The sequence below is a fragment of the Artemia franciscana genome, chromosome 19 (genome assembly GCF_032884065.1).
Source record: "Artemia franciscana chromosome 19, ASM3288406v1, whole genome shotgun sequence".
NCBI classification, from domain to species: Eukaryota; Metazoa; Arthropoda; class Branchiopoda; order Anostraca; family Artemiidae; genus Artemia; species Artemia franciscana.
Window position 1 is genome coordinate 20,513,090 of NC_088881.1, and position 27,277 is coordinate 20,540,366.

General features: G+C 34.5%; 1 protein-coding gene across 5 annotated transcripts in view; it reads right to left on the reverse strand.

The window, feature by feature from the left end:
- Positions 1–2,116: 2,116 nt before the first annotated feature.
- The window catches only part of LOC136039405 (myosin heavy chain, non-muscle-like), a 186,317-nt gene continuing 161,156 nt past the window's right edge, over positions 2,117–27,277 (reverse strand). For all 5 annotated transcript variants that reach the window (XM_065723124.1, XM_065723123.1, XM_065723128.1 and 2 more), the window contains 6 exons: positions 20,152–20,328; positions 16,679–16,926; positions 13,647–13,872; positions 7,689–7,907; positions 4,435–4,607; positions 2,117–3,972 (listed from right to left, as the gene is read on the reverse strand). In XM_065723124.1, the coding sequence (XP_065579196.1) occupies positions 3,846–3,972; positions 4,435–4,607; positions 7,689–7,907; positions 13,647–13,872; positions 16,679–16,926; positions 20,152–20,328 (1,170 nt within the window). In that variant the 3' untranslated portion in view covers positions 2,117–3,845. The remainder of the gene's footprint in view (positions 3,973–4,434; positions 4,608–7,688; positions 7,908–13,646; positions 13,873–16,678; positions 16,927–20,151; positions 20,329–27,277) is intronic.

Here is a 27,277-nt window from a genome sequence, read left to right on the forward strand (position 1 = left end):
ATGCTTGGAGTTTTCTCCTAAAAATTTCGAGCTTTATGCAAAGACAAAATAAATTTTAGGTTTAACATCCCTAAGTAGCCCAACGTTATACAAATCCTATTATTAGAAGAAGCTTTGTTGAAAGGAAATAATAAGTAAATCCTATTTACGCGTTAATAAGGATCGGTGTTTCATATCCCCAAATTTAACTAGACTGAAGGATGCCATTTCGCTTATATAAAGCGGAAAAGAGGAAGTAATAGTATGGCCCCCTCCCAAATGGCATTTCTACGTCTCTTAATTAGAGAAATAATCCATTACGTCCAATTAGAAGAGTCATAGGCATTTTTTTTTATCCGTGATATTCTCTGCTGTTCCCTAATGGTAACTCATCCAATTGTTTTGTTTTTTTGATGTTCTACTAGATTAGGATTAAGTGCCTATTCTTACGCTGTGATCACATGGCAACGCTGGGCAGCTATCAAGAGGAGTGTTTTCGTCATTGGTGGTAGAATCGAAGCCACAACGAGGATTAATCAAATTTTCATCAACAAGCTGGTAAGACAAAGTAACTCCCAATTTTGAGAGATATTTAAAATTTCCTGTAGGAGGTAGTGGCGTCGATTCACACATGTTAGGGGAAAGCGGTACAAAATGTGTCTTTTTTTCAAAATCTAGGAGGGGGGGTAGTTTTGTTGTTTAAAAAACAACTATCAATTCAAATAAAAAAGGCATTTTTCATTAAATATACTAAAAAATGTGTTTTTTAAGATTTAGGAGGGGCACTTGCCCCTTAAGTTGACGCCACTGGTAGGAGAACATCTGACAACTCAAAATCTGATCCTAGGCCAAAATATTTTGACTTTCAAGTATTTTTCGGCGTAACTTCGAAAAACATGCTCGGAATTGGACTTTATTGCAGACATCTTAAATCCTCCTTCTTGGCAGCTTAATCCTCCTAACCGAAAACATTAAAAATTGATAAGATAATTCTCTATTCATTAATTTATCAGCTACTATTTCGCCAGAAAAAACAAACAAAGTGTTTAAAATCTATTTGCTCAAAGCTGGTGAGGTCCTCAACATTTGATGATGCACTAAGACAGCTCAACTCGAATTCTCTCGATAGTCGTAGACATGAATTGACTTATTGATTCCAACTAAATTGTTTGAATTCCCCACCTCATCGTGGTCTACTACTCAACCTTGAGCCCCCCCCCTCCCTACTGAAGAACCAGTCACTAGACTCCGACAAATGAAAAACAATTGTCCACAGTTAATAACTTACCCAATCTCTAGTACCAAGAGATACTGCAAATCATTTGTCCCTTATTTTACTCGGTATTTTAATAATATTACCCTGACAAATATTTTCTGTTTGATGCAGTTTAATTCAGGTATTTGCCTGTGAGTGTTTTCGACCTTTATATTTAATATTCTAATACATTCTATATAAACAGTCACTATTTTAACCGTGAAAATTGATTCTTGACTTGCATTAATTTTGAATTATTTTTTTATCACTCATTTTAATTTATTGACATTGAAGCAATACTTGCTAACTAGATTCTTTGTGTTGCTATTTATTTGTTTTTATTTTTTGATCCTTGTTTTGGGGTCCTTTTTTGTGTCTCGACATGCTCATGTTAGCTCTGACTGTTGTAGTAAATAAAATATATTCTATTCTATAGTAACAATTTAAGAACTGAATTATTAGATTACTTCTGACCTCTGTATAACTTAGGTTCCCACGTTTTTAGGATATTTAATTAAAATATAATGAATTAGAATTTGTCACATTTAAATTTGTCCTATGTTACCCTTGAATATGGGTGTATATTACGCCAAATATAGTTCTACTTAACAGTTCCGGCAAAGTCACTATACATTAAAGGCTAAACTGGGATGACCCATGGATAATGACTTAAAACCATAGGAAAGTCATGGGGCGTGGTCAGAGCAGATGGTTTGAAGATGACTGAGGATGAGTATTCACTAATGTGTCGGCATTAGGCAGCGAAAAGCTTGTATTACTAGAAGTAGAAGAAATAGACTTTCAAAAAGAGGTCACATGTCCATATTGGATACCCCATAGCTGGCAATTACTGATACAACACCAGAAAAAGCAAAAACACGGTTTTCAATAATAATTTTATTGAATATTAGAGAAAATACACCTTAGTAACAACTAAGTCAGAACAACATAGTAAAACGCGAAAAGAAGCAAGGAAACAAGCATTATCAAAAAACAAGGTAATACTTTTAGTAAATAGCAGAAGAGATAGAATATAACTTTGACTAAATACATACATGGACAAACAATCAATATAAAGCAATCCCTAAACCAAATCTGTGGCACACATTCGCCACGTCTCGGTCCTTATTTCCCCGTATAATTTCTAACGATAAAGGACCATGGGGTTTTGATGGGAAGCTAACCCCTTTTGGGATTGGATCCAGGCTAGTTGTCAAATGCCACTGTGAAGAAGGTAAATGGTATACATTTATATACGTTCTCATTTCTAGTCGATGGAGGAGGAAGGACTGAAACCCTCAAATCATCTTTCCAACCCCTACGACCTGAGAAGGGTAGTTTGATTGTTCTTTATTGAATCCTCAGCTGTCTAAAATCCACAGACTAATTATAATTTTCCACTTCTCATTTAACTTGGTTGCTTCTTCTTGCGACAAGAAATCAACAAAAAACCCAAGTTTGGACGTCTTAATTTTTTACTAGTCACAAAATTTTTAGTTAGTCACAAAAAAAAATAAGAGTCCATAAGCGACCTATAAGTCAGAGTAGTCTATAAGTCAAAATAGGTAACCAAAAGTTTGGTAATTTTACATGAGAGGCCTTAGAATACTGTACCGACATTTTAGGCAATCTCCATGAATCGTAATGTAAGGGATTTTCAACGTGTATGTCACAACCTGATTTTCATTTAAAGCGACCAAGCCAATGAATAAATCTAACGATTTTTATTTTACCCCGAAAACGGTCCATGTGAAACAGAAATGAAATTCACAAGAAAAAAGGACCAAAAACGCAGCCTTTGACTTAAACGAATAGCAAAAAAAAAAAACAAATAAAACAACAACTACATAAGGCACAAGATAAAACTAAATAATTATTTAACCTAAATAAAATCCAAGGTTTTGTCTTGTGCTAATTTACTTTATTGCTAAAAACACGACAGGGTATTTGCATTAAGTACGGAATCCCAATAAAACATAAGGAGGAGGGGGATATTTTAGGACACATTTAGCTCAACAATTTCTATCGATATTTTGAATTATTTTTGTAACTGAGAATACTTCAAAAACAATGATTACTGAAAAGCAAATTTTTACAAAAATATCATTTCAGGGACCTATACGTTTGGTTAAAACCTTCTGGTTGAATATGTCTAGTTAAAGCTTAATCTAAACAGTGGGCTGAGTAAGATTAAATTAGAAATTTCGACTGGCTCAAAAAATCCAGTCATTAAATTCAGAATACAAACTATACTCCTATTTTCTGTCGTAAAAAAAAAGAAAAAAAAAGCTAAAACTGTAAGAATGATTACGTACTGCCGTGGAATGTTGACACAAAAAAAAAGAAAAAAAAAAGAAAAAAGAAAAAAGTCCGGGATCAAAACATACGAAACATACCAAGTAAATGTGGAATATATGTTTTGAATTTGGGCAGCCTATAATCCATAAATGCAAGAATATTACACACTCTAATGTCTACTTCTCTTGGACTAAAACAAAAGGCAGGCTCTTAATGGAAAGCAACTAAACAATAAAAAAAGAGAAAACCAAGCAAGTTGGTCCATATCAAAAATACTTTAAATCTTCCTCTCCAATTCTAATTGGTTAACTTCTTAGTTGGTTTCATCTCCATCGATACTATCATCTCCATTATTAACTGTTGTATCTTCTAGAGTTCCTTGAACAGACCCACGAGGTGCACCTAGTCTCGTTTGTCCAAGTCTTCCGCCAGGATCACGCCTACAACAAGAAGAAAAAAAAATCCTACTGAGTTCTTGATGACCTATAGGGCGTCAAAAATTGTTGACTTCTTAACAATAGGCACTGCAAAATTATCAATAAACTAGTCAAAGAGCCTGTCAGACGACAGGCATACGACGGGAAAACAATCGTAGCGCTTACTCTTTTGCGACAACCAGAGAAAAAGATTTTCCCCTTTACTCTAACACACAAAATTATAGGTCTCTTTATCCCCTTCCCCATAAAAAAACCTTGAGTTTGAACTCATTCTCCAGCCGTGGGACAAACCAGGACTGACTGGCCAAAACTCTGAGAAGTTCCATTTCTTTTAATGAAACGTACTGACTATACTCAATCTATGTAACGAGAAATACTCGCTTACCTTCAGGCTTTGGGTGCCGTTATATACAGAAAACGTTATAACAGAAAAAGAAACACTGAAATAAAAAAAAAATGTCATACCTAAGTCTAGTCTTCAAAGTGCTCAGTTCTCTGGACATGGTTTCATGGGTTTCAGTAAAATCTTCCAAGTCTCTTTGGACACGACGTCTCTGGGCCTTCTCCCGACTAATCTCTTCTTCTGCTTCATCTAGTTGGCGTTTGAGCATTTTAACACGAGCGCTAGCCTTTTCAGCCTGGAAGAGAATAACAATAAAAAAAAAGAACATTACTGAAATTCATTGACTTATGCCATAAGAACCCATTTATCTGTTGTTGCATTATTGCGTTTCAGAAAGTTTCATTTGCGCAGCTTCATTTCCCTTCCATTCTCAATTATCCTTTTTCACCCAATAAAATATTCTATTCTATACTCCTTATACACAGCCGCACAGACACCACAGATTGCAAGGGTCCAGAAAGAAAAGAAAAAGAACAATCAGAAGCTGTCACTGTCACCATTTTCAGCCCATGTGTGAGGTACATGAGAAAAGCCACTCCCTCGCTCCCACAGGAAAATGTGGTTTATGTTCACCCGAGACCGTGCTGAAAATAACCATGACCCTGCACCCAAGATTAGATATAACCAATCAATTATTAATTATTAAATCTCATCCAGACAGCAATAAATTACCACCGGAGTATCCTACATTTATAAGACAAGAAAATAGAGCCTTGCAGATCCTAAAGTCCTTTGACGTAAATAGCGAAGAAGACCACACTGCCTTTCCATATAAAAAAAACATAACTTAGAAACAATACGGATATTTTTTCCAAAACAGTAGAATTCAATCCAGTGAATATTTCAGCTCCGTGTCCAAGGGCCGTCATCAGCACAACACCAGAAATATATATAATATATATATATATATATATATATATATATATATATATATATATATATATATATATATATATATATATATATATATATATATATATATATATATATATATATATATATATAGGGCTGAAATACTCACTTAATTGAAATCCACTGTCTTGGAAAAAACTTCCCTATTGTTTCTATGTTATATTTGTTTGAAATTTCTTTGGGCTCTTTTTAAACTTAAAATGGCTCTGAACAAATTGAAGCATTATCGCTTCTCTCAGCTGCATCAGAAAAAAAGGAAAGTCCAACAGACAAGTCTGATTATAAAAAAAGGAAGACGGAAACATAGTGTATTATTTGTCTGAGAGACTTCTCTTACACAAAAGTTTTATCGCAGTAATATGATACTTACAGTTTAGATATATGAACTGGGAATTCTGCGAGACAATACAAAAGAGTGAACAAAATCAAATAAATAATAAATAAACCGGGGAAAATAGTCAATAATAATTGGATATGTTTTCAACTCAAGGTCAGAACCTTACACTAGAAAGAGTTCTCTTTTTAATGGTGTAATCGTCTTCAAATGTGTTTCTAATGCAAACACCTCAGCAGGTCCGTGATTTTGGAACAAGTCCGCCTTTAAGATGTTTCCAATAAAGCTAAGAGAATCAGCTTTGTGAGCATTTCTAATTTCCCCATTGTGACTAGCTTAATAGAGTACTAGGCATAATTTTATAATAATTTTACAATTTTAAGAAAGAAAGAAAGAAAGAAAGAAAGAAAGAAAGAGAGAGAGAGAGAGAGAGAGAGAGAGAGAGAGAGAGAGAGAGAGAGAGAGAGAGAGAGAGAGAGAGAGAGAGAGAGAGAGAGAGAGAGAGAGAGAGAGAGAGAGAGAGAGAGAGAGAGAGAGAGAGAGAGAGAGAGAGAGAGAGAGAGAGATCGGTATGTTTAAAAACTATCGTAGTATAGCTAAATTCAGTTTTTTTTTACAAAATCATACATTTAAACAAAAATCACACATTATAACTCAGCATTGCAAATTGATGTGAAGAAAGGCACAAATGAGTTGGCGTAACGATCAGTCCGTACTTTAGGGGGGTAGAAGTTTATTTTGTAACCGAGTTCGGCTATTGGGAGAGGCTGGTTCGGGTAGTAGTGATCGGTGGCTCTTATTGGCAAGGACTCCAAATTGCTGAATAAGGTTTTCAAGCCGGACTTTAAGTGGAGATAAATTCAATTTAGCGAGGGCTTGATCATAGGGTATGTCGCGGTTTCGGAGTACAATCCTTGTTGCTCTTTTCTGGACGGACTCTATGTCGCGTAATAAGTACGCTGTGCGGATAGCAGATGGACCCCATACCGGGCACGTATACTCGAGCAACGGGCGAACATATCCGTTTTATTCCTTAATCTTTGGTAAAAATTTTCACCACTATTCGGATTTCCAATTCTTATGAACAGCTTGGATTTTCACAATACTTTTCGTTCGATGCTGAAGCAACATGTCGACTTTGTGTACAAGTCTCTTCAATTAAAACGTGAATAAATGAAGAAAACTTTAACGTGAATAAAACAAGGAAACTTTATTCATCACAATTTTAGAGGTCAAGTTGATCCAGATCTTAAAAAAATGATAGAGCGAAACCTACTGCAAATTGAGTGGTTCACTCGTCTAACCGATTAGCCGATAAAAAAAAAAAAAACTTCGTTAAAACAAACTTGTAAATTCATTTTAAAATAGGATATCGCACTTAGTTTCGGTCTTATTTTGTTTTGACAATTTTTTGAAAGAATTTGTTGGTATATTTTGTAAATTCTAAAATAAATGGATCCAAAATTTTCTGTTTCCACGAAAGTTATTAGGATACTAGCATCGAAGCAAGTTGATGACAGCCATATAAAAGAAGAAAAAACCGTAGCATATGCTCTTTTGCGAGGATTGGAGAAAAATTGTTTACACAGCCCCCACCCCTCCAATAATCGTCCCTAGAATTTTAAGATAAATTCCTCCAATCGTGACACAAAACAGGGTAGATCCACCAGAGCTATAACTTTAGAAATACTCATTTATTAAGAGAAAAGACCCCTTCCTTTAATTGAATTACACACCTATCAATTTAAGCAAACATTGGTTTTTCTCCAAAAATGCAACTTTTACTCAAAAAGGAATATATCTTCATTATTTTGCTTTTAACTGACAGAAAAACTTACTGACGGGCTCGAACCCATAGTTCCAAGATACATAGTCTAATGCTCTTCCATCTGAGGTAGCCAGGCTTGTTATTTGATTTTACGGTTTTTATGTATTATTATATACGACATACAGATTTCATCTAGGGCACAAGATGCTCACCTATTATATCAAGCATAATGTTAGCTGTCTTCGGTATTACAGGAACTGCCTTGTAAATAATTACCCCAAAAGCATAAAGAAAAGACATACTTGCTCCTTATACTGATCAGTTTGTCTTCGCTCATCCTCAACCTGCAGTACAAGCTCTTTCATCCTCTTTTCCAGTTTTCTATAGTTCTTTCCCTGAAGAAGTCTTTCCTTGGCTTCATTGTCCAATTGCTCCTCCAGATTGGCAATTTTGGCTTCCAAAGCCAGAATCGTGGCCTTTTGTCTTGCCCTTGTGGCAGTTTCTAATTCACTTAGTTTCGCCTAAAAATAAACACAAAAAACTAATATTTAGACATGAGGATTCACCAGTTCTTTCTATTAAACAATAAACCATTTTTATCTGCAGTTATAAATACAACAGGTAATTTAACATGAAATAAGTCAGAACTGTGTATTTTTGCCTGGTCTCATTTGCGGTGAGTAATTCACATTGTTTTGCTCCTTCTAGCAAAACGCTTTTGGTATTTTTATAATCAATAATATTTATTTTGCCCAATAACACAATGAAACCTTTTGGTACTGTAAAGAAATTTTTCAACTTTAGAAAGTGTGGTACAGGGGAAGCGCAGCAAAAGCCGTATCTAGGAGGGGTGGGATGGGGAGTACTTGGTTTAGAAACCCCCCTCGAATTTTTTTTTTGACTCGTAAAAACATAACAAAAATGCATACACACAAAATATGATGTTTTTTTTAGGTTTTTTGTACCCCTTCCCCTCCCGAAAAAAAACCCGGATACGTCCTTGGTGCAAAGCAATTCATTTGTTAACAGACAACAAAATTTTGAAGAGGGAAATGGGGGTTAAAACACAAAAATTGGCGGATTATATACAATATAAAAATACTATAGAATAGTTTCATGATCACTGAGGAGATCACAGTACCCCCTCCCCCACCCTGCTGACGCACTTGGTGGGGAGCAGCATAGATGTGAGGCTATGTCGAATTATTTTCACAAATAACTATAACTATTCAAATATTATTTTCCTTTTTACTAATTATGCATTTCGGAATTTCCCATCCGATGAACCCCAAAAAATAAATGATGTAATTAGTGATTAATTATGTTGGCACGTTCCAAGAATTTCCTACGTCTGAAACAAAGGTCAGAGAGTGTCCAGACTTGGGTTTTCTGGAAAAATAAGACGAAAGACAAGGAAGGGAGTCTGCTTGCGGTTGGCTTTCTGTCTACAGAGTGTATTACAATAGCTACCAAAATGGGTCAGATGCAGGTCAATTCAGAGTATGAACAAGCATACTACGAGAATACTAGCCTTATGAGAAGTATTAATGACACCAATACATGTGAGGAAAAACCTTAGAGTAAAAAGAGATGTGTTACAAGTTTGATTTGAAAGTCTTACTTGTTGCTAATATTGATTCAAAGTAAGTCATCTGCATCTCATTTTCTGTTTTAGAAATAACTCTTAATGTCCAATTCCTCATCAAATATATCAGATTATCTGACAAGATACGAATATTATTTACAAAGCCATATAAACCATAAAATATTCTAATTACTCCCACACAAAAAAAGTAGTAAAATTGCTGGATAAAAACGTATTTTCTGACCTCCCAATTGAAATATTATGTAAAACTATGCATTGGTATATGCAGAGTAACCAAAAAGCCTGCCAGAATTTTTGAAATCCGTTCTGCTCTTTTTTGCTTGTTTTGACCTTTTTTAAATTGAAATAGGATCAAATTTAGTTGTAATCGAACTGAAATAGCTTTAGTAAAGGTAGCCAAAACTTAAATTGGAGATGCTAAAAAAGACCCATTCAAGTCCACCTTAATAGTTCATCCTTGGATATTCGATGATAATGGTTAAATTTAATGCCAAGAAGACTTTTGCGAATAATCCATGCATAGATTAGCTTCGACCTTAGAGACATTTGTAGCCCATCTCTTTTCGGTTGAGCACGAACAGGTTTTACGGATCCATTCAATAAAAGTTTCTCTATATTACGCGATTCTCAACATGCACTTAGAAAAACTGTTTTTTGGTAAAAACGTATCTCTCCTATTTTCACTTGGATATTTTTGGAAATTAAAGCTTTTAATATCATTGTTTCGTCGTATCCTGGACACCCTAAGAAACCATTTGCAAAAATAGCTAGTCACACACCCAAAACACATTTCTTATTTTCCTCTCTTCTGTCAATTTGGGTCATGCAACATAATGCCTGTTGGATTATCACAACAAATGTTTACAGGAGGGGATATATACACTCTGGCCTACATTTTGTTTTATTTCTTCTTAAATATGCTTTCACTTTATAGTCAGATTCACAAGGAAAAACGATAAATGCAAGCTATTAAGAAACGGGCAATTCCAGAGTTCCCAAGGTTTTCCGAGAATAATGACTGAGTCTATAAGGAAACATGACAAGCTTTTTTTCTTCTCGGAACTACGTCGCTGTCATTGGATGATTAAGAAATCTTTAAAACGACACATCTTTTTATCTCTTTTTCCATACTGATTGCGTTATGACGCACAAACAGTTTCCGCGAACCTATTTTTGGTATCCAGGAAACACCAAATAACAATAAAAGTCAATAATATCGCAATTAAAAAATACACATGAGTATACAAAAAAGGAAATGCAAGGGCAACGCGTTCGTATATTTCCAGTTTGCACGGATTATGGTGCAAACAAGAGAAATGGAGAGGGGTGATCCTAACGTAGAGATCATCCAAGGGCCCCTGCAAATGTTTGATACAAAAGCAAAGGTAGAATATTCAAAAACCGTGTTACATTAACCCAAAACACAATTGTCTCAATTCTCAGAATGCAATCCAAATAAAATCAAATGACTTCCCTAATCAGACCGCGAAGAGATACCTAAATTCCGATCGCAATTAAATTCCTGAAAAAGAAAAAAATTGTGGCATAAATTGAAAAGTGCTATTGAAATTATAAGACGATGAAACTTATCGGACCGTTTATGATAATGAACAGTAACAATATATAGCCTACAGCAAAATTATCGGTAATTTATGCTGATTTCGAATATAGAAAAGTTGTTGAATTTAAACAAGCCTTTACCTACAAAAATAAAAACATTTTTTTTTTCGAGAAGCATGACAACGGATGAGTCCATATGTTTTAGTTTTTTCCAGGGGAGTTGAATCAAACCAATGGTCATAGAATACCGGGAAAAAGCTAGTTCAAACAAAAGTCCAAAGTTCTAGCTGTCTTTTAAAGTAACAAAAGATACTACACGATAGGGGAGTGCCGATTTCTGCTATTTTATGCTGCGAAACGGCAATTATGACCCGAATAGGGCCAAAATCCTACCAACCGAAGATTATGGTAGCCAATCAATTTGGAGCTATCAAAGACCGACACATAATATACCCCAGTTACTGCCGCGCACAGAAACGCATTTGTCCTTAATCATAAATGTAGTCTCAACAAAACGAACGATTATAAGAGATCCTTTACATAAAGAGAGTTAAGAAACAAGTGTTTCGTTTTAGCCGGATCTGGATATGATAATCATTTTCATCGAAGCATCGACGACTAACAGAGAAGAAAAATTGTTCTCTGATAAAATGAATTAAAACAGGTAAAACTGAATCTTGGGTGTCTATATTTTGGGAATATACTTTTTCGCCACGGAATTAGAAAGGGAGCGTGCTATCTCCAGATGTTTCCGGTGCATGCTCATCTATTACTCTTTCGAGTGATCAATCCATGAAAGCGCTCTCCGACAACAATTTTTGATATTATTGTTACAAAATATTTTAAGAGCTGTTTGCTTGGATATATAATTTATATCACGTGTGCAGTGGGCAGCAGTCCAGAAGCATCATCAACAACGACAACAGCATCCCTGATATTGGCCCTAGTGATCTTTAAAAATTTGTATACGGGGGGGGGGGGGAGGTGAGGGAGGGGTCTCCCAAGGGACAATTGAAAATAATGAACTAAAACTAAACCCCAACCCATAAAAAACCCATGATGCTTCTTCCCACCTAATTTTCACAATATTGAACCTTCTGCAAAAATGTCAGTTATTCTCACCAGATGTAAAAAAACAACTTCTCAGAATGCCTAAAATAAAGTGGACTTGGGATGTATACTTTCAAGCCAAAAATTACCGTAGATAAAAGCTTATCTGATTTTTCCACATTAAATTAATCTGTTTGATAAGATTAATAAGTTCGCAAAAAAAAATGAATCAATATCGGGACATGTCTCAAAGTGCACACATAAATAACAAAGCAATAAAACTCGAGCAGTAATAGAAATTGCGTATCATACACTTAATGATAAAACAATACCACACCAAAAATAAAGTCAAAATCTGCGAATTATCACTATGGACGTTTCTTTTTTTGGGTTTAACTTACTGGGAAAATTAATTGAAAGCAAGACAGAAGGAAGAAGAAGAAGAAGAAGAGAGAGAGAGGGGGGAAAAGGCTGAAGAAAAGAGAGAACATGAAACACTACATGATAAAATTTTAGTATGTTAGATTGAAAGCGTTAAAAGGTGACTCAAATTTCCTGTTTAATCCATTTTTGTGAATTTAGTTGACGACGTAACATTTTGCAAGTCCTAAGACCTATCAAAAGCATGTGTTGATATCAAAATAATGATGTATTGGAAACATTTTGCTATAAAACAACTAGGAAGATAAACCCTGAAATAATTATGAAAATAACAAAAACAAAAATTTGAAACCTTTAAATAAAAATGATTTACCGTTGAGAATCCACAAACATCATATATGTTTAGACAATTTCCTCTATACGTTTAGATACGTATTTATTTAAGCTTAATTAAAATTTGAATAGCTCGTATGGCTATACATGAGGATCCAAAACAGAAATAGAAAACTGCTGAAATTTAAGTTGATAAATAAAATATAGACAAGGTCTATTATTAGAAATCGTCAACAAAAGCAAGAAATAGAAAAATAACGTGGTAATTTTAAATTGACCCTAATTTCCACAACTAGCGAAAGTTTTTTTTTTTTGGGAAAGAGGAGGGATCCAGACCCAAAATTCCATCCTACTCCAAAATTTAAGCTTTTGAAGCCAAATTTGAATTTTTTTTTGTTTTTAATATTATTATTATTATTATTATTTTTAGTGGTTACACAGTCAAAACTTTATGTGGCATCAGTAGTTTGTTGTTTGAGATCCTTCGGAATAATCAGACAGAGCAGGGATGAAACTCCTCCAACCTCCAGTGTGCAGGCGGACGGCCAAGAAAAATTAGCCCACTTCTAAAGCAAACCCGTTCGCTGCTGATTTCCCACCTTGAAAAAAAATATGGTGCGTCTTGTGCTTCAGTTGTCCGAAATAAAAAACGTTCCAACCGAATAATCCTCGTTGCTGTAATAATTGTAAACTGTATAATTCAACAGCACTACCAAGTTTTCTATATACAGCACCATTTTGAAAAATTTTCTCACCAACAAGATACACGTAAACTCCGTTCAGAATACTTCAAACATGCAAAATATTTAGTTTATTTACCCCCATGGACCCAAAATTCGATATTAATCCGTAATTATAAAATAGCCGACCCAGGAATAGCTCTATCAAAAGGTAATTCGAAACACAATCGCAACATAAGTTTTCATCCATGGTATCCCCTTCTTATACAGTGATATTTAAAGCAGTGATATAGTGATATTGTATGTATGTAATAGTTGTGATGTCTCTTTTTTTGTTTCTCTTTATACTTTTTTTTGTCATTTTCTCTATGTAGTCTCTGTCTACTTTTGTATTGTATGAAGGGTTAGAAATAAAAAAACAACAAAACAACATCTTTGAAAAATTTTCAGAAACTGCTTAGGCAAAAGCTCTAAACTATGTCGGATGCAGGAGGACTGTTCATCACTGTGTCAGCTTAACAGGACTTAGTTACAGAAAAGTTTAAAAGAACTGAAGGAAAACCAATCTTGGAGTTTAAATGATGAAAGACCTTCCTGTTCATGTTTCACAAGCTTGGGGGAGTTGAAATTGGGGAAAAACAAGAAGATACCTTTAGCTCTTTATTCTGCCTTTCAAGTAATTGTCTTTGGTTCTCCAGTTTTTGCGAGACACTTCTTTCAGCAGCCAAATCAGTGTTCATTTGCTCAGTGGCAAGCTGAGCTTTGCGAGCTCGGTCTAGATAGACTTCGCTATTGGCCTGCTCCTCCTCTAGCTCGTCTTCAAGGGCCTGTATACGGGCTTCTAATCTTCGCTTCTCTTCGGCAGCTAATGAGCCTCTGCAACATAGAAAGAATTCTATTATTGTTTTTTCCCTCCCCAACTGTATCAATTTTGCTTCTGAGAGTTAATCCAGCGAAATAAAAAGCAGTGAGTATAAAGTCGATGATAGTGCTGCTAGCGGTATGCTTTAAAGCATTAGCAGCAAAGTTTGTCGGAAGACAGGAATTAAAACAGAAAAAAATAGTTTATGTTCTTTTGTGAGAACTGAAGAAAAAACATAAATTTGAATTCCGTTAAATCCCCTCCCCACCCTAAAATTTTATTACAAAAACTTCAACTCGATCCCCCAGCCGTCAGACTAAACAGATCAGATTTACCAAAACTAGGCATGAAGTTCACGATCATTTTTATGAGATTAATTGACTTAACAATTTGGAATACTAGCTTGGCCTTAGGCATCCGTTGTATAACGTCACAAGATGATTTTCATACCTGAAGATCCATGATTGACTAGAAGCAACTGACACAACCACTTATTTCGGTATATTTGCTATTAAATGCGCAAGCACTGGCTTTTGAACACAATTCGTTCCCTAAAATAAACTACTCAGAAATCAAATGCACTGTTTAACAGCCTCAGCTGCAAGATCCATAAGATGGTTCCAAGTAAAACTTTAATAAAACAAGCCACATAAATGTCTTGAAATAAAAACATGTTTTTCATAACACCATCGTACCTAAAACAACAGGGTATATCATGCCCACTGGTTACACTAGAGGTATATCTAAATGATGAAAGGTAGGAAAGAATGGTAATGATTGGGACGGACAATAAATTATTCCGGTAATTCTTGCTCAACAGCCGTCAAAAGTAACTTTATTCGCAATCCACCAAATAGAGCCATATTATTTAGCAACATATTACACTTCACAGTAATTTCGTTTTTTTTTTTTCTCTAGTTTTTATGATCGATATTATCAATTCTTAAGCAACAACTATTCCCGCGAAAGGGCTAGACACCTTGTTGCAAATATAAGGAGAGCATCCAGCCCAACTACCCCTTGCCTTTACGCTAAAACTTGACTATTTGTACAATAGAGCTTCGAAAATGAAGATCGCCCTTGAAGAAGCTAATTTCTTAAGATCTTCTCAGCGAGGGGGGGGGATTTCCGAAATGATTTTTCCAGTCGTCATTTATTAGTTTTTTACAGAGGATTTCATGAAAAAATATTACGCCTAAGGAATGCCCACCCACCCCTTCCACTGTTGAGCAGGAAAGAAGATGAATTGATATTTGTTACAAAGAAAAAACAATCGGACTCTTACAACTTATAAAATAATAAACAGCCATATATAAATAAAATCTTATCAACATGAATACACACGTATCCTGAGAACCCTCCCTAGCCACAGAAGAGATAAGAGAAAAAATATGACAACACAGAAGAGAGAATACAATTTTGTTCGTGTGATTCAACGACAAAAACTTGGCTGACAGATAACGAGTCGCACAGTCAACAAAAAAAGTATGCTCAAGAGTGGAAAGGGTGGGTGGGCATTCCTTAGGCGTAACATTTTTTTCTTAAAAATGTTGTTAAGAACAACGCCAAGTATTGTCGTTGGATCACGTTGGATCACACGAACAAAATTATATTCTCTCTTCTGTGTTGTCATAATACTTTCCTTCACTAAAATTTAACAAAGTTTTGTCTTTGGAAAGAAGTGAAAAGTACTATAAAAGTATTATGTAGATGTGATCTTTTATTTTATGCTAAATACACTTCTGTAATAATAAAATCGCTTTTCCTAAAGTAACTCAAATTTGTTTTCTGGCTCGTAGCTTTACAGTTAAATTTAACTGAAGATTTATATTAATTTAAAAGCAACTTTCAACCACCTTAAAAGCAGAATTTTATAGACTCATACGCATCAAAAGTTTTTTTTTAGAATTTTAATTACTGTTTGCACAGTCGGTTCTTTACTTACAGTTTGTTACCACAAACGGTCTGTTAAATACAACAATAAGACGTATTTAGTGGTTTGTCTTATAATCCGAATTATCTATTAAACTTTACTCAACCTCAGGACCCCTTATTTAGTCATTTTTCTGAATTTTATCATGGTCGATCAGTTCAGCTTCAGGTTTTTCATTTGTTTTCATTCCTTGCGCAGTTCGTAGTTGCAAGAGCGTACTGGTAACGACCTTCTTGCGGTGCCCCTGAAACTAGTAGACAAAAATAGGAGCCTTAAACTGCTAATTTAAGTCACCATCCAGCCACTGGCTATCCTGCCCAATGTCTGACCACGAGGCAGGGTGTTTTGCGGAATTTACTTTCGAAAATGGTTGGGCTGAAGCAAATAATATCTGTCATAATCATGCCAGGGAGGAGGGGGTAGTCACCCCGGACACTTGAAGTGCTAACCGTAGCACAAGAAGACCTCTTAAGGACCAATACAAAGTGAGAGAAACAAGTTATCTTGCTAGTATTAGTTCTGAGAACTATGTACCGCTTGTCACTGATGACTAGCAAGTGGCGGGTGAATATTGCCTGCCTTTTAATGGGCGAGTGACGCGGGGTTCTCTGAACGGGAGAAAACAAAGATGGACACCTAGCCACTACGAAGGAAGGCCCTTCTACAAAGGGACATGGAAAAAGAGATAGGCAAGCCCTACCTCAAAATATCTCATCAGAGGGTCACCAGCAGCTACTGCTGCTAAAAATTTTCTTCTTTTTGCTGTGGAGGTAATGGACTTAGTTTTGTGAGTGCAAAACTAATTTCACTTGATTACGAAAGAATAATCACAACTCCCACAAATCGCACGCGGCATTACAACTTCGAAAGCTGGACATATTCATTACCTGCTTGAATTAGAGGCCAATTCTTCTGCTAGGTCATCTCTTTCCCCTTCAGCAGCACGACGAGCCCTCTCAGACGCAGCACAGTCCTCCTGTTGCTGAAGGATCTCTGCTTCCAAGCTTTTTATCTTTTTTTCGCCATCCTTAAGCTGGGCAATGAGTTCATCTCGACCAGCTCTCGCCTCTTCAGCCTCTCGTTGATAGTCTTTGGCCTGGGCTTGGAGTTTCTTTAATTGCTTCAGAGCATCTTCCTACAAAAGAAAAAAAGAAGTAAACATCGATGGACTGGATATATATATATATATATATATATATATATATATATATATATATATATATATATATATATATATATATATATATATATATATATATATATATATATATGCATGTTTATGATGTTGAGAAGCTTAAAGGTCTCAAGAGGAAAGGGTAAGACCAGTTACAAAAATAACCTTTAGTTTCACATATACTACTATTGCTAACATCACACACCTAATCTTTCGCAGCAAAAAGTCAGATGAGACCAATACACCCTATAAGCGCTCATCTTAATGTCAGTTTTGTTTAAAGCTTCTCTTTTTCTCCCTCCCATAAAGTTCCGATTTCCTCTATTTTTTATAAGATCAAGTATATCTATCTTAACTTTTAAAGCGTCCCGTTTCAAATGTGTACTAGACCACTGTTACTACCGTGACTTTCAGTATTATACTCACAGGGATGCGGATGGTACTATCCATCCTTCATAGCCCTCGGGCTTCTTGCATAAAAATAAATCCAGGCCTTTTATTGAGGTCTAGGTTCCCCTGATTATTTTTTTTTTTAGGCGTCATATTCCCAAAAGCCTCTTGTTCGGCAAATTCTATATTCTCATTTTCAGCGATTCTCATATTCAAATTTTTAAAGATTGCTATATTTAAAAAACCCTGATATTAACAATTACGTATATAGCAATTTATCATTAAGATTAGAAAGTGAGAAGGATCGTTTCTTGATCTATGAGAAAAATAGCAAATATTTCTTTACTTTTTGGCGAACAAGAATTTAATTGTATAAAAATCTCTTTCTTCATCACAAAATGTGAGGTCAACACCAAATCAAAATCAAATTCAAACTAAAAAAAAAAAAGAAAAAAAGTTGACAAGGTGGTTGTTCCCTCCAATTTCAAATAGAATATCAGATCAGCAATAGCATCTGTGGCAAGCTCGGGGAGAGGCTTGCGAAACCGAAGCTGCCTCTTTAGCATGGCTTGGGGTTGAAGGCCTCATGAAAGTTATAAAGCAGTTTTAACAACATATAAAATCACTATTAATTCATGTTGATCTAATTATATTCTAAATCATGAGCATCAGCCCCCCTCTCCTTCCAAAACCAACTGCGCCCATGGGGAATAGAAACGTTTAAGCCTTCGAATGAGTAATATTAAGGTGACGTTAAAACAGAATGATAGACAAAAATGTTTACAAAAGTGTCTACTAAAGCTTAACACAGTTCTAACTTTTTTTTTTTTTTTAGTTAAGTATAATCAAAAGCTTTTCAGAATATTTTGCAGAAGCAAAGCCAGTTTTTTCCATTCTTTCAACTAAGACGGCAAAAAAACTTTTTAAGCCGAATTTATTCGAAAGTAAAACAGTTCAAAATAGGGATGAAACCTTTTTATTGACAGTGAATAGATATAAAATTATTTAACTGGATATTTCGAACACATATACAGTGTTCATCATCAGCAGTAAAACATTTTACTGCATTTTACTGAGTTTTACTGCTGATGATGAACACTGTATATGTGTTCGAAATATCCAGTTAAATAATTTTATATCTATTGACTGTCAATAAAAAGGTTTCATCCCTATTTTGAACTGTTTTACTTTCGTCATGGAAAGACAGTGCGGTTTTCGAAGTTATCTATGTTACTTCTAAGCTTAGAATCACAAACAAACACTTCTCAGAATATTTTACATTACTTTGAAAAATTAAGTCATATCTTTTAGCCCTTTCAGCCAAAATAGCCCCCAAAATTGTTTAAAGCCAGACTTAAGTTATTCTTAAAGGTAAGTAAAATCGAAAACTTTTCAGGATACTTTACATTTCCATAAACATTTAATATTTCCTTACCTTGATACTGATCTATGCAATGTCTGAAACATTGATAAACTAGATACAGATAAAACACTTGGGAAGCAGTTTGAAAATAACGAAAGATGCTTTAACTTTTAAACCTTTCGATTAATTGGTTTGAGGAGCAAAATCCGGTGAATGTCCAGTGTTAACCAAATAAAACCTGCTAGGCAAATAAACTATAAAAAAGTGTGAATAAAGAGGCCAGAAGCAAAAAAAGAAATAGAAGAAAAAACAAAAAATCATAAATGTACAAAATGAAAGATTATATTCCAAATAAACAGCTTCCAACAGCTTATTTTTTACGTTCAAGCAAAATTTAAGTTATTTTTTTCTTAGCTAAGTATAATCAAAAGCTTTTCAGAATAATCCCCCCCAACTCCCCCTAATGTCACCGGATCCGGTCGAGAATTAAAGTAAGAGCTCTGAGACACGATATCCTTCGAAGCATCAAATCTTAATAAGATCCGATCACTCCTTCGTAAGTTAAAAATACCTCATTTTTCTTATTTTTCAGACTTAACCCTCCCCCCACTCCCCCAAAGAGAGCGAATCCGTCCCGGTTATGTCAATCACATATATAGGACTTGTGCTTATTTTTCTCGCCAAGTTTCATCCAGATCCCTCCACTCTAAGCGTTTTCCAAGATTTTAGGTCCCCCCCAATTCCCCCCAATGTCACCGGATCCAGTCGGAATTTAAAATAAGACCTCTGAGACACGATATCCTTCCAAACTCCAAATTTCATTAAGATCCGATCACTCCTTCGTAAGTTAAAAATACCTCATTTTTCTAATTTGTTCAGAATTACCCCCCCCCCCCCCCCAACTCCCCCAAAGAGAGCAGATCCGTCCCGATTATGTCAATCACGTATCTAGGACTTGTGCTGATTTTTCCCACCAAGTTTCATCCCGATCCCTCCACTCTAAGCGTTTTCCAATATTTTAGGACCCCCCCCCCCAATGTCACCGGATCCAATCGGGATTTAAAATAAGAGCTCTGAGGCACGATATTCTTCCAAACTTCAAATTTTATTAAGATCCAATCACTCCTTCATAAGTTAAAAATACCTATTTTTTTCTATTTTTCCGAATTAACTGGCTATGTCAGTATGTCAAATTACGCTGATTCTAAAATACCGTGCTAACCGCAAAGAGTAAAGCAAAGAATAAATACCCTTTAATATTTGTTGGAAAACTATAGTACTCTTACTAAAACCTATGGTAATATGAAGTTGCGAGGCAACGAGAAGCAATCGAAGCAATGGTGCTCAAGATTTAAGCTTTCTATCTTCAGAGGAGGTCAAAGTTCAGACAATCTTCTATTAAACGATTAGACGCATAGCAAAAAAAAAATTACTTTAAGTTTATTAGCCATTTCTAGCTGTGATTCAAGGTCTTTCATATCAGCTTCCAGCTTCTTACGTGAAGCAACTGACGCCGTCCTCTGCTTCCTTTCTTCTTCAAGTTCTGCTTCAAGCTCGCGAAGCTGTTTTTGAAGGTTGCGTTTCTGATCATCACCTTGCTCATCTCGGGCCTTTAAATAAAATTTCGAGTTAGTCAAAAGATTAATGGATAAATTTATTTTAATACTTATACTACCATTTTCCAAGTTACAAAACAGTTGTTCCCACATGCAGAGGCGCCATTTGGGGGGGGGGGGGGGTCAGGGATGGGCAAATGCCCACCCCAGATTTTCCAGGGGGCCCAGGCTTCCACCACAAAGGACCCTTTGCCGGCCATAATAATCCATTCTGTCCAATTGATTTGAAATTACTGCACGCCTATTAACCAAAGAGCGTAATTACTTGACGACCCTTGGGGTAATTACGCTATTTGCTATTAATTATTTTAAACTTTGAAAGTAGGTAAGATACATAATAAAATTCTCGAGTTCTGTCAAATGCCCATTTCCTAGATGATTACGCGACACGAAGTGAGTCGGGGGGGGGGCCAAGATGGAGTTCATGCCCACCCCAAGATTTGGTCCAAATGGCGCCTCTGCCCACATGAAACGATATAATAAGACCAAGAGCTTAAATTTTATTCTATTGCAACTATGAATACAATAAAATGGATGAATCGCCATGAATGAATGGAAAATCGCTAGGATGTCAAAATCCAAAAGCAGAACACCCTAGATACGAAAATAGCTTTGAGCAATACCAGTTTGAAGTTTCTTGACGAAGATGTAAGAAGGTGGAATGTGTCACGTTTTTAACCAGTACAGATACAAATCTAGGTCAACAGTAGAATTCGCAGGCAGATAAGCCTTTCATGAGCAAACTGACCAACTCCACCCTTACCATTCCTTGGTTTAACCTTCAAAGTAATCGATTGACTCTTGGTTTCACAGACAGTGCCACGCGAAGATAAAAAAATAGTAGGTCCATCTTGCATTACGGCTAAGAAATAAGTTTCAACGGTGTCAAGTTTTTTTTTTTTTTTTTTTTTTTTTTTTTTTTTTTTTTTTTTTTTTTTTTTACTGTTAGTCAAAACTTGTTGAAAATGTGAGGTAGCTACGACTCTCATTTCCTCTAAGCAGATAACATAAATGACTATTTGTCCTTCATGGATGAACAGAGGTATATTGAGACGAAGATTATTTTTGGAGCCTGCAGTAGCTCTACATCAAGCCCATTTCTTTTAAATTACAATGAATACCAAGCAACCACCGAAAAAGTTTTTGTCGCCTAACATCTATGGTATTTTATTGACGCTGATTTAACGACGTCCATTCTAGTTTGTAACTAAAAGTAGACTCTTTCCTTAATCACACAGGCAACCTCAACAAATAATCTAGACGTTTTTCACCAGCTCTATGGTTTTATACAATAGAAACCAGCCATAAACAGTCTGCTAGAACTTTTTTCCACTTTTGATGGACTTGGTCAAAATGGCCTCTGAACAAGCCGGTGGTCATTACGAAACATGATTAACTAATTGTTCAAAACCTTAACAGTAACGAAACTTGAAAAAAGTAACATGTAATATCTACGCTTAGTCAGGCTTCCATAGTTATTATTTCACTAATCCAACGGTTTTTGCCCCAGTTTGTTTTCAAGAAAATTTACAAATTTGCTACAATAACCAACAGACCTGTGAAAATTTTACCAAATTTTACAGTGGTTATTGAGCACCAAAATTCCGTCAAAAAAGCTCTCATATTAGAAAGATTCTAAAAGTTTTGATTCGGCTCTGGCTGAACATCCTTCAAGTTCCCAGCTCTGGCCTTGTGGGCCTATTGGTAAATCAAGGCCTGAGCACAATGGTTAACTTTGTCATTTTAACCATTGATTGCACTACTTCACATTTTATTTATGTTTTGCTGTTTTGACCTTGAAATAGTACATGTTACTTTTGCTCTTTGTTATTGCTTTTTTATAGCTCCTTGTATAGTTTAATTGATTTTTTTTTTCAATATTGACATGCTCATGTTAGCTGAGAGCGTAATGAATGAACTAATTGTTAAATAGTGAATCGTAGTGAATATTAAATAGTAGTAAATATTAAATTTTAATTAGTAGTAAGTATCAAATATTAAACAGTAGTAAATATTAAATATTAAACAGTAGCAAATAGTCAAATTGAAGTAGTAAGCTAAAATATTCGATAGTGAATCGTAGTGAAAAAATATACTCTGTTCTAACAGAAACAATAGGAAAAAAGATAGCACCCTCTCTCAGATTTGTCTATACATTTGGAGATAATAACAGCCCATAAATAGATTGGCATTAACCAAAAGGTTACTAGTGTTGTGTCCCTACAACAGTCCCAGGCCATATATATATATATATATATATATATATATATATATATATATATATATATATATATATAAATATATGATGGATAAGAATAATCCAATTAATTTAAAACATGCTTTGTCAAATAATAAAAGATATTTAGATGATATTTTGGTCTTAAATTGTAAGGATTTCATTGATATTTCTAAAAATATATATCCATCAGAGCTTATTCTTGAGCCTAGTCATAGCGCTGGTCATGAAGATCATTTCTTAGATTTAAATATTAATATTTGTGATAATAATAAATTAAGTTTTAAAATGTATAATAAAACGGATGATTTTGATTTTGAAGTGATTAGTTTCCCATTCCCTGAAAGTAATATACACTCAAATATCACATATTCAGCGTTTTTCTCACAGTTACTTCGTTATGCAAGGATTTGTAGTAATTATATTGATTTTAAAAATAAAATAGATGTAAAATCTTAAGCCAAAAATTGATATCAAGAGGTTTTTCTGCAAATAAATTAACTTGGCAATTTAAAAAATTTAGTTTTCATTATAACGAACTTTTAAATAAATATCAAAAGAATTATCTAGAAATACTTAAAGAAATTTTTAACTAATTTGGGAGGTTCGAGAAATGTTGTCACAGCGCCATTTATTTTGAATTGCGTTTCTAATTGAGCGTAATTTTTTGAAAAATTAGCCACATGGTAAAGATGAATTCTATAATTGTTTAGTTCATTCAGGTTTTTTGCAATGTGTTAATATTTGTGATTTGGTAAAATTTATAATATTTAGTTTACCTATTGTTGCTAAAGGGAGGGATATATTAACAGGATAAGCTTGTTTTGGTTTTGGTTTTACTTGGTTGTTTTACATTTGCTGTTTTTTTTTTTTCATAGGCATGTAATTTGGGGGTGATACCTGACGCGGGGATGCCATGGATATTCTGTGGTAGCCACAACACTGTGCTGGGTAGAGAATTTAGAGTGGCGAAACCCAATATAGGCCAGTGTATTCTCCTGATGAGCCTTATGTTGGGTGTTGCCTCTGAATTATTTGTCTATATTATTTTTTCTATTGTTCGGTAAATGACGACTTATACTTATTGACGACATGACTGCCTGTCCATGGATTATTCTTTATGGTTGATTGTGTGTGGCTATGCTGTTTGACCTATGTGATTGTATGGATGAGTAGGGTTGAGGCCTCATTCAAGTGCTGGTCTATATTAATCACTAATTTAGGAAAACAGTCTTCCTTTTCTCCTTCTGTCTCTTTATTTTATTTTATTTTATTTTATTTTTTTATTTTTTTTTTATTTTTATTTTTTTTGTGTGTGTTTGTGCTGTAGCATTGGTGATTTCTCTTTTCATGATATATATATATATATATATATATATATATATACATCTTTTTGTATAGCTTATTTATTTATATCTTTATAATGAACCCTTTATAATGAATTTATATATCTTTATAGCTATAACGAACATCAGGTTAATTTTTGTACGAAAAAACGCTTGATAAAGGACAGAACTTCGATCTGATTTTCATGAAATTCAAGAGAATAACATAAGTCTGCGAACTTTCGGATACTAGTATGCAAGTTCATTGGTGGATGCGAAGCCTCATCTTAACTCTATGCGATTTGTCCTTTTTTCCTCCCCTTACTTTTATAAGAAACCAATAATCATATAAAATAGCTCTCGATTGAATCAAGCTTATTTGAACTTTAATTTAAGATACAATTGCCATGCTATTTTTGATAGGGTGCTTAGAAAAAATTATGAAAACTGCCCTTCGGAATTCGGCAGTGAAAAAAACAAAAACCTTTGGACTAAAAAGGGTTTGAAGATCTTGAGGTGAAAATTATTTTGCAAGTACTAAATTTGCTTGAGCTTCAACTCCCAACGGTTTTATTTTCCCCTATTAAGACAATACCCAAAGGCTAAAGAGGGGTTGCCTCATTTTTACAGCCTTTTTTCACAATTACATATTTGACTCTTTTCCACCTTGAACTTAATTTATACTTAAACTTGAGCCATAAAAACTTTCAGTGATTAATTACTAATTACGGCACGCATAAGCCGAACATGACACGAATAATTGACAGATACAAATTGATTTTTTGAAAATTTATTAAGAACGTCAAATTAGTTCCGAGAAACTATTTCTTGTCAGTTTTTTCATGATTAATATCCGTCAGTCATTTTTTCTAAGCCGATTGTTTCTTAGAACACCTGTTTTTCATGGTACATTTTATAAATGTAAAAAAGAGTATATATCAGTATGTGTCTTCCAACGCTAATACCTAAGATACTGGAGTACATTTTTTGAATATAATACAGAAACACTATTTTGTTTCATTTATTCATACTCAAAATCCTAACCCACGCCCCCTTGGCTTTAATAAAAAAAAAGTCTTACAAGGAATAAAACTTTGTTTAAGAAAGGTAGTCTTTAAAAAAGTCCAATGTCTTTCATGCATGGGTAAACCAACGGACAAAACATGATAATCATAACTTACAAAAAAAGAGCCAATAATTTTTTGCAAAATAACTTTTCCAAAATTTCACAGGAAATATTCTAAGAAGAAGACCAAAAGCTGCTAAATATATGTAAATTGTAGCTAGTCTCCAATCAATTCTGATTTCCTGACGGATATTAATCGGTTTCCCGAAGTTATTTGACGCTGTCTCTGAGTTCTTATAAAAAAATATTTTCCTCGCCTTTTTTTTTCAGTCATAAATTCGTAAGTTCACTTTTATTAGCCACCACTGCTTGGGACATCTATCTTGTACACACCAATAGATCAGGACGCAAAAAAGGATACATCAATAACAATTAGTTTTTTTTTGAATAAATGCGGTTTAGAACTGCTTCGAATGATGAACACAGTTTTCTACTATTACATTAGAGTTTGAGGATTAAAGGGCAGCTGCAGAGTCGTGCCAAGGAGAGGTGGTCAAATGGGTCTGGGTTAGGTGCCCTCCCTCCTCCCCTGAAATGTTCAAAATCATATAAATGAATAAAAAAACCTCCAAATGTTTGCCTCCTCCCGAATCAGGCACAATACTTTAATAGCAAACAAACTCGTACTTTTTCATTCAATTGTAATTCACTGATATACATAAATCACTTCCCAAAAATAGTTAGGCAGATTCAGATCCTATACAATTTTTTTTTCATCAGTTCTTTTCATATTTTCCCATGTTTTTTTTCATGAAAAAAATAGTCTATTTTTAAAAACAGATTAGTTGTTGAAAAAAAATTATGATTCTACAGGAGAGCGAAAATAAAACTTTTGATCCTTTTGTGGTATTAGTCTTTAGTTCGAGTACTCAGAAAAAATAAATCTTTAAATTTACTGTATTTAAACTGTTTAACTATTAAGCCTTATTGTAATTTAACTGAATTTAACGGTGTTTTAATATCGTGACTTAAATCAAATTACTACGTTTAGTATTCTTTGGGCTAAATAGTACTGAAACACTTGTCCCAAACATTGATCTTCGGTACTCTTATGAAGCAAAGGTTTCTCTGCAAATACGAACAGCGGATGAAAAACTGCCCATAAAGAAATACATCCCTCTTTTAACGTATTGTCAAAAAAGTATAAGATAAACCCTTTAGTTTGAACACGATGAAGTAAACCCATCACTTAGGTATGACTTGTAACGGCTTTCTATTCGTAGATTGGTTGGAACAAGGACCACATTCTTTCAAGGAAAGTTGTTGGATAGCATTCACAAGCAAATGCAACTCCATGCTTCATGAGATAAAATATAGTTAAATATATATTATATACATTTATATATCTGTACTGGTTTTTCACATATTCGTTGATTAACAATAGAATAATAAATTTTTTAGGCAATTTGAACTTTCTGTTCATAGATTAAATATTCAGTACTGGCCTCAAGATTACTGCAAATAAGTTAATTAGACGTCAATCAGTGGCACATACAATTTCTTTGAAATTATAATTTTCTTACTCATTAAAAAATAAAGAACTAGTTAGGTAGTTACATCGTACATAAAAAAAAAATCAAAAGACTGAGCTATGAGCTATTGCAGTGCATAGGTGCACGCGAGGCCCCATCCTAAAAGAGGAAAAAAGACAATTTTTTTCCGAGGGGGCGAGGGGCTGGTAATTAAACAACGCAAAAAAGTATTAGACTGCAAGGCAATTTTAAAGGGGGACGGGTTGATGCACTTGTCTTTGGAGGCAGTGGTGACAAATGATCACACTCATATATTCATACATAAAAACTCGCGTATATACCAATAAATACAAAATCTCATAATTCTTGGAGCAAATCACACACATATGTTGATATATAAGCCCCCGCTTATACACCAATAAATACAAAATATTACAATTCTTGGGAGAACATTGTTGGCAAAATATCATATTACAGTAAAAGATCTGCTAAATTAAATATCCGTTCCTCAAATAAATCTGGTTCCATGCTCGCTTTTTCCAGTTCCCATGATCTGCTTTCAATCACTCCTAAATCACTGACAGACATAAGTAGTTTCTCCGAAATCCATTAAGACTGTCAAGTTATTTCCCAGAATTTTTTTTTGTCATGTTGACATGAAAACTATTCTGCGAGCCCGTTATTCCAAGCCAGATTAGTTCTAAGAAAATCTTTTTTCTCTATTGAATTTAATGGCCTAAAAACAAAGAAATATTCTAGGTATATTTATTAGCTCATGTCCTTT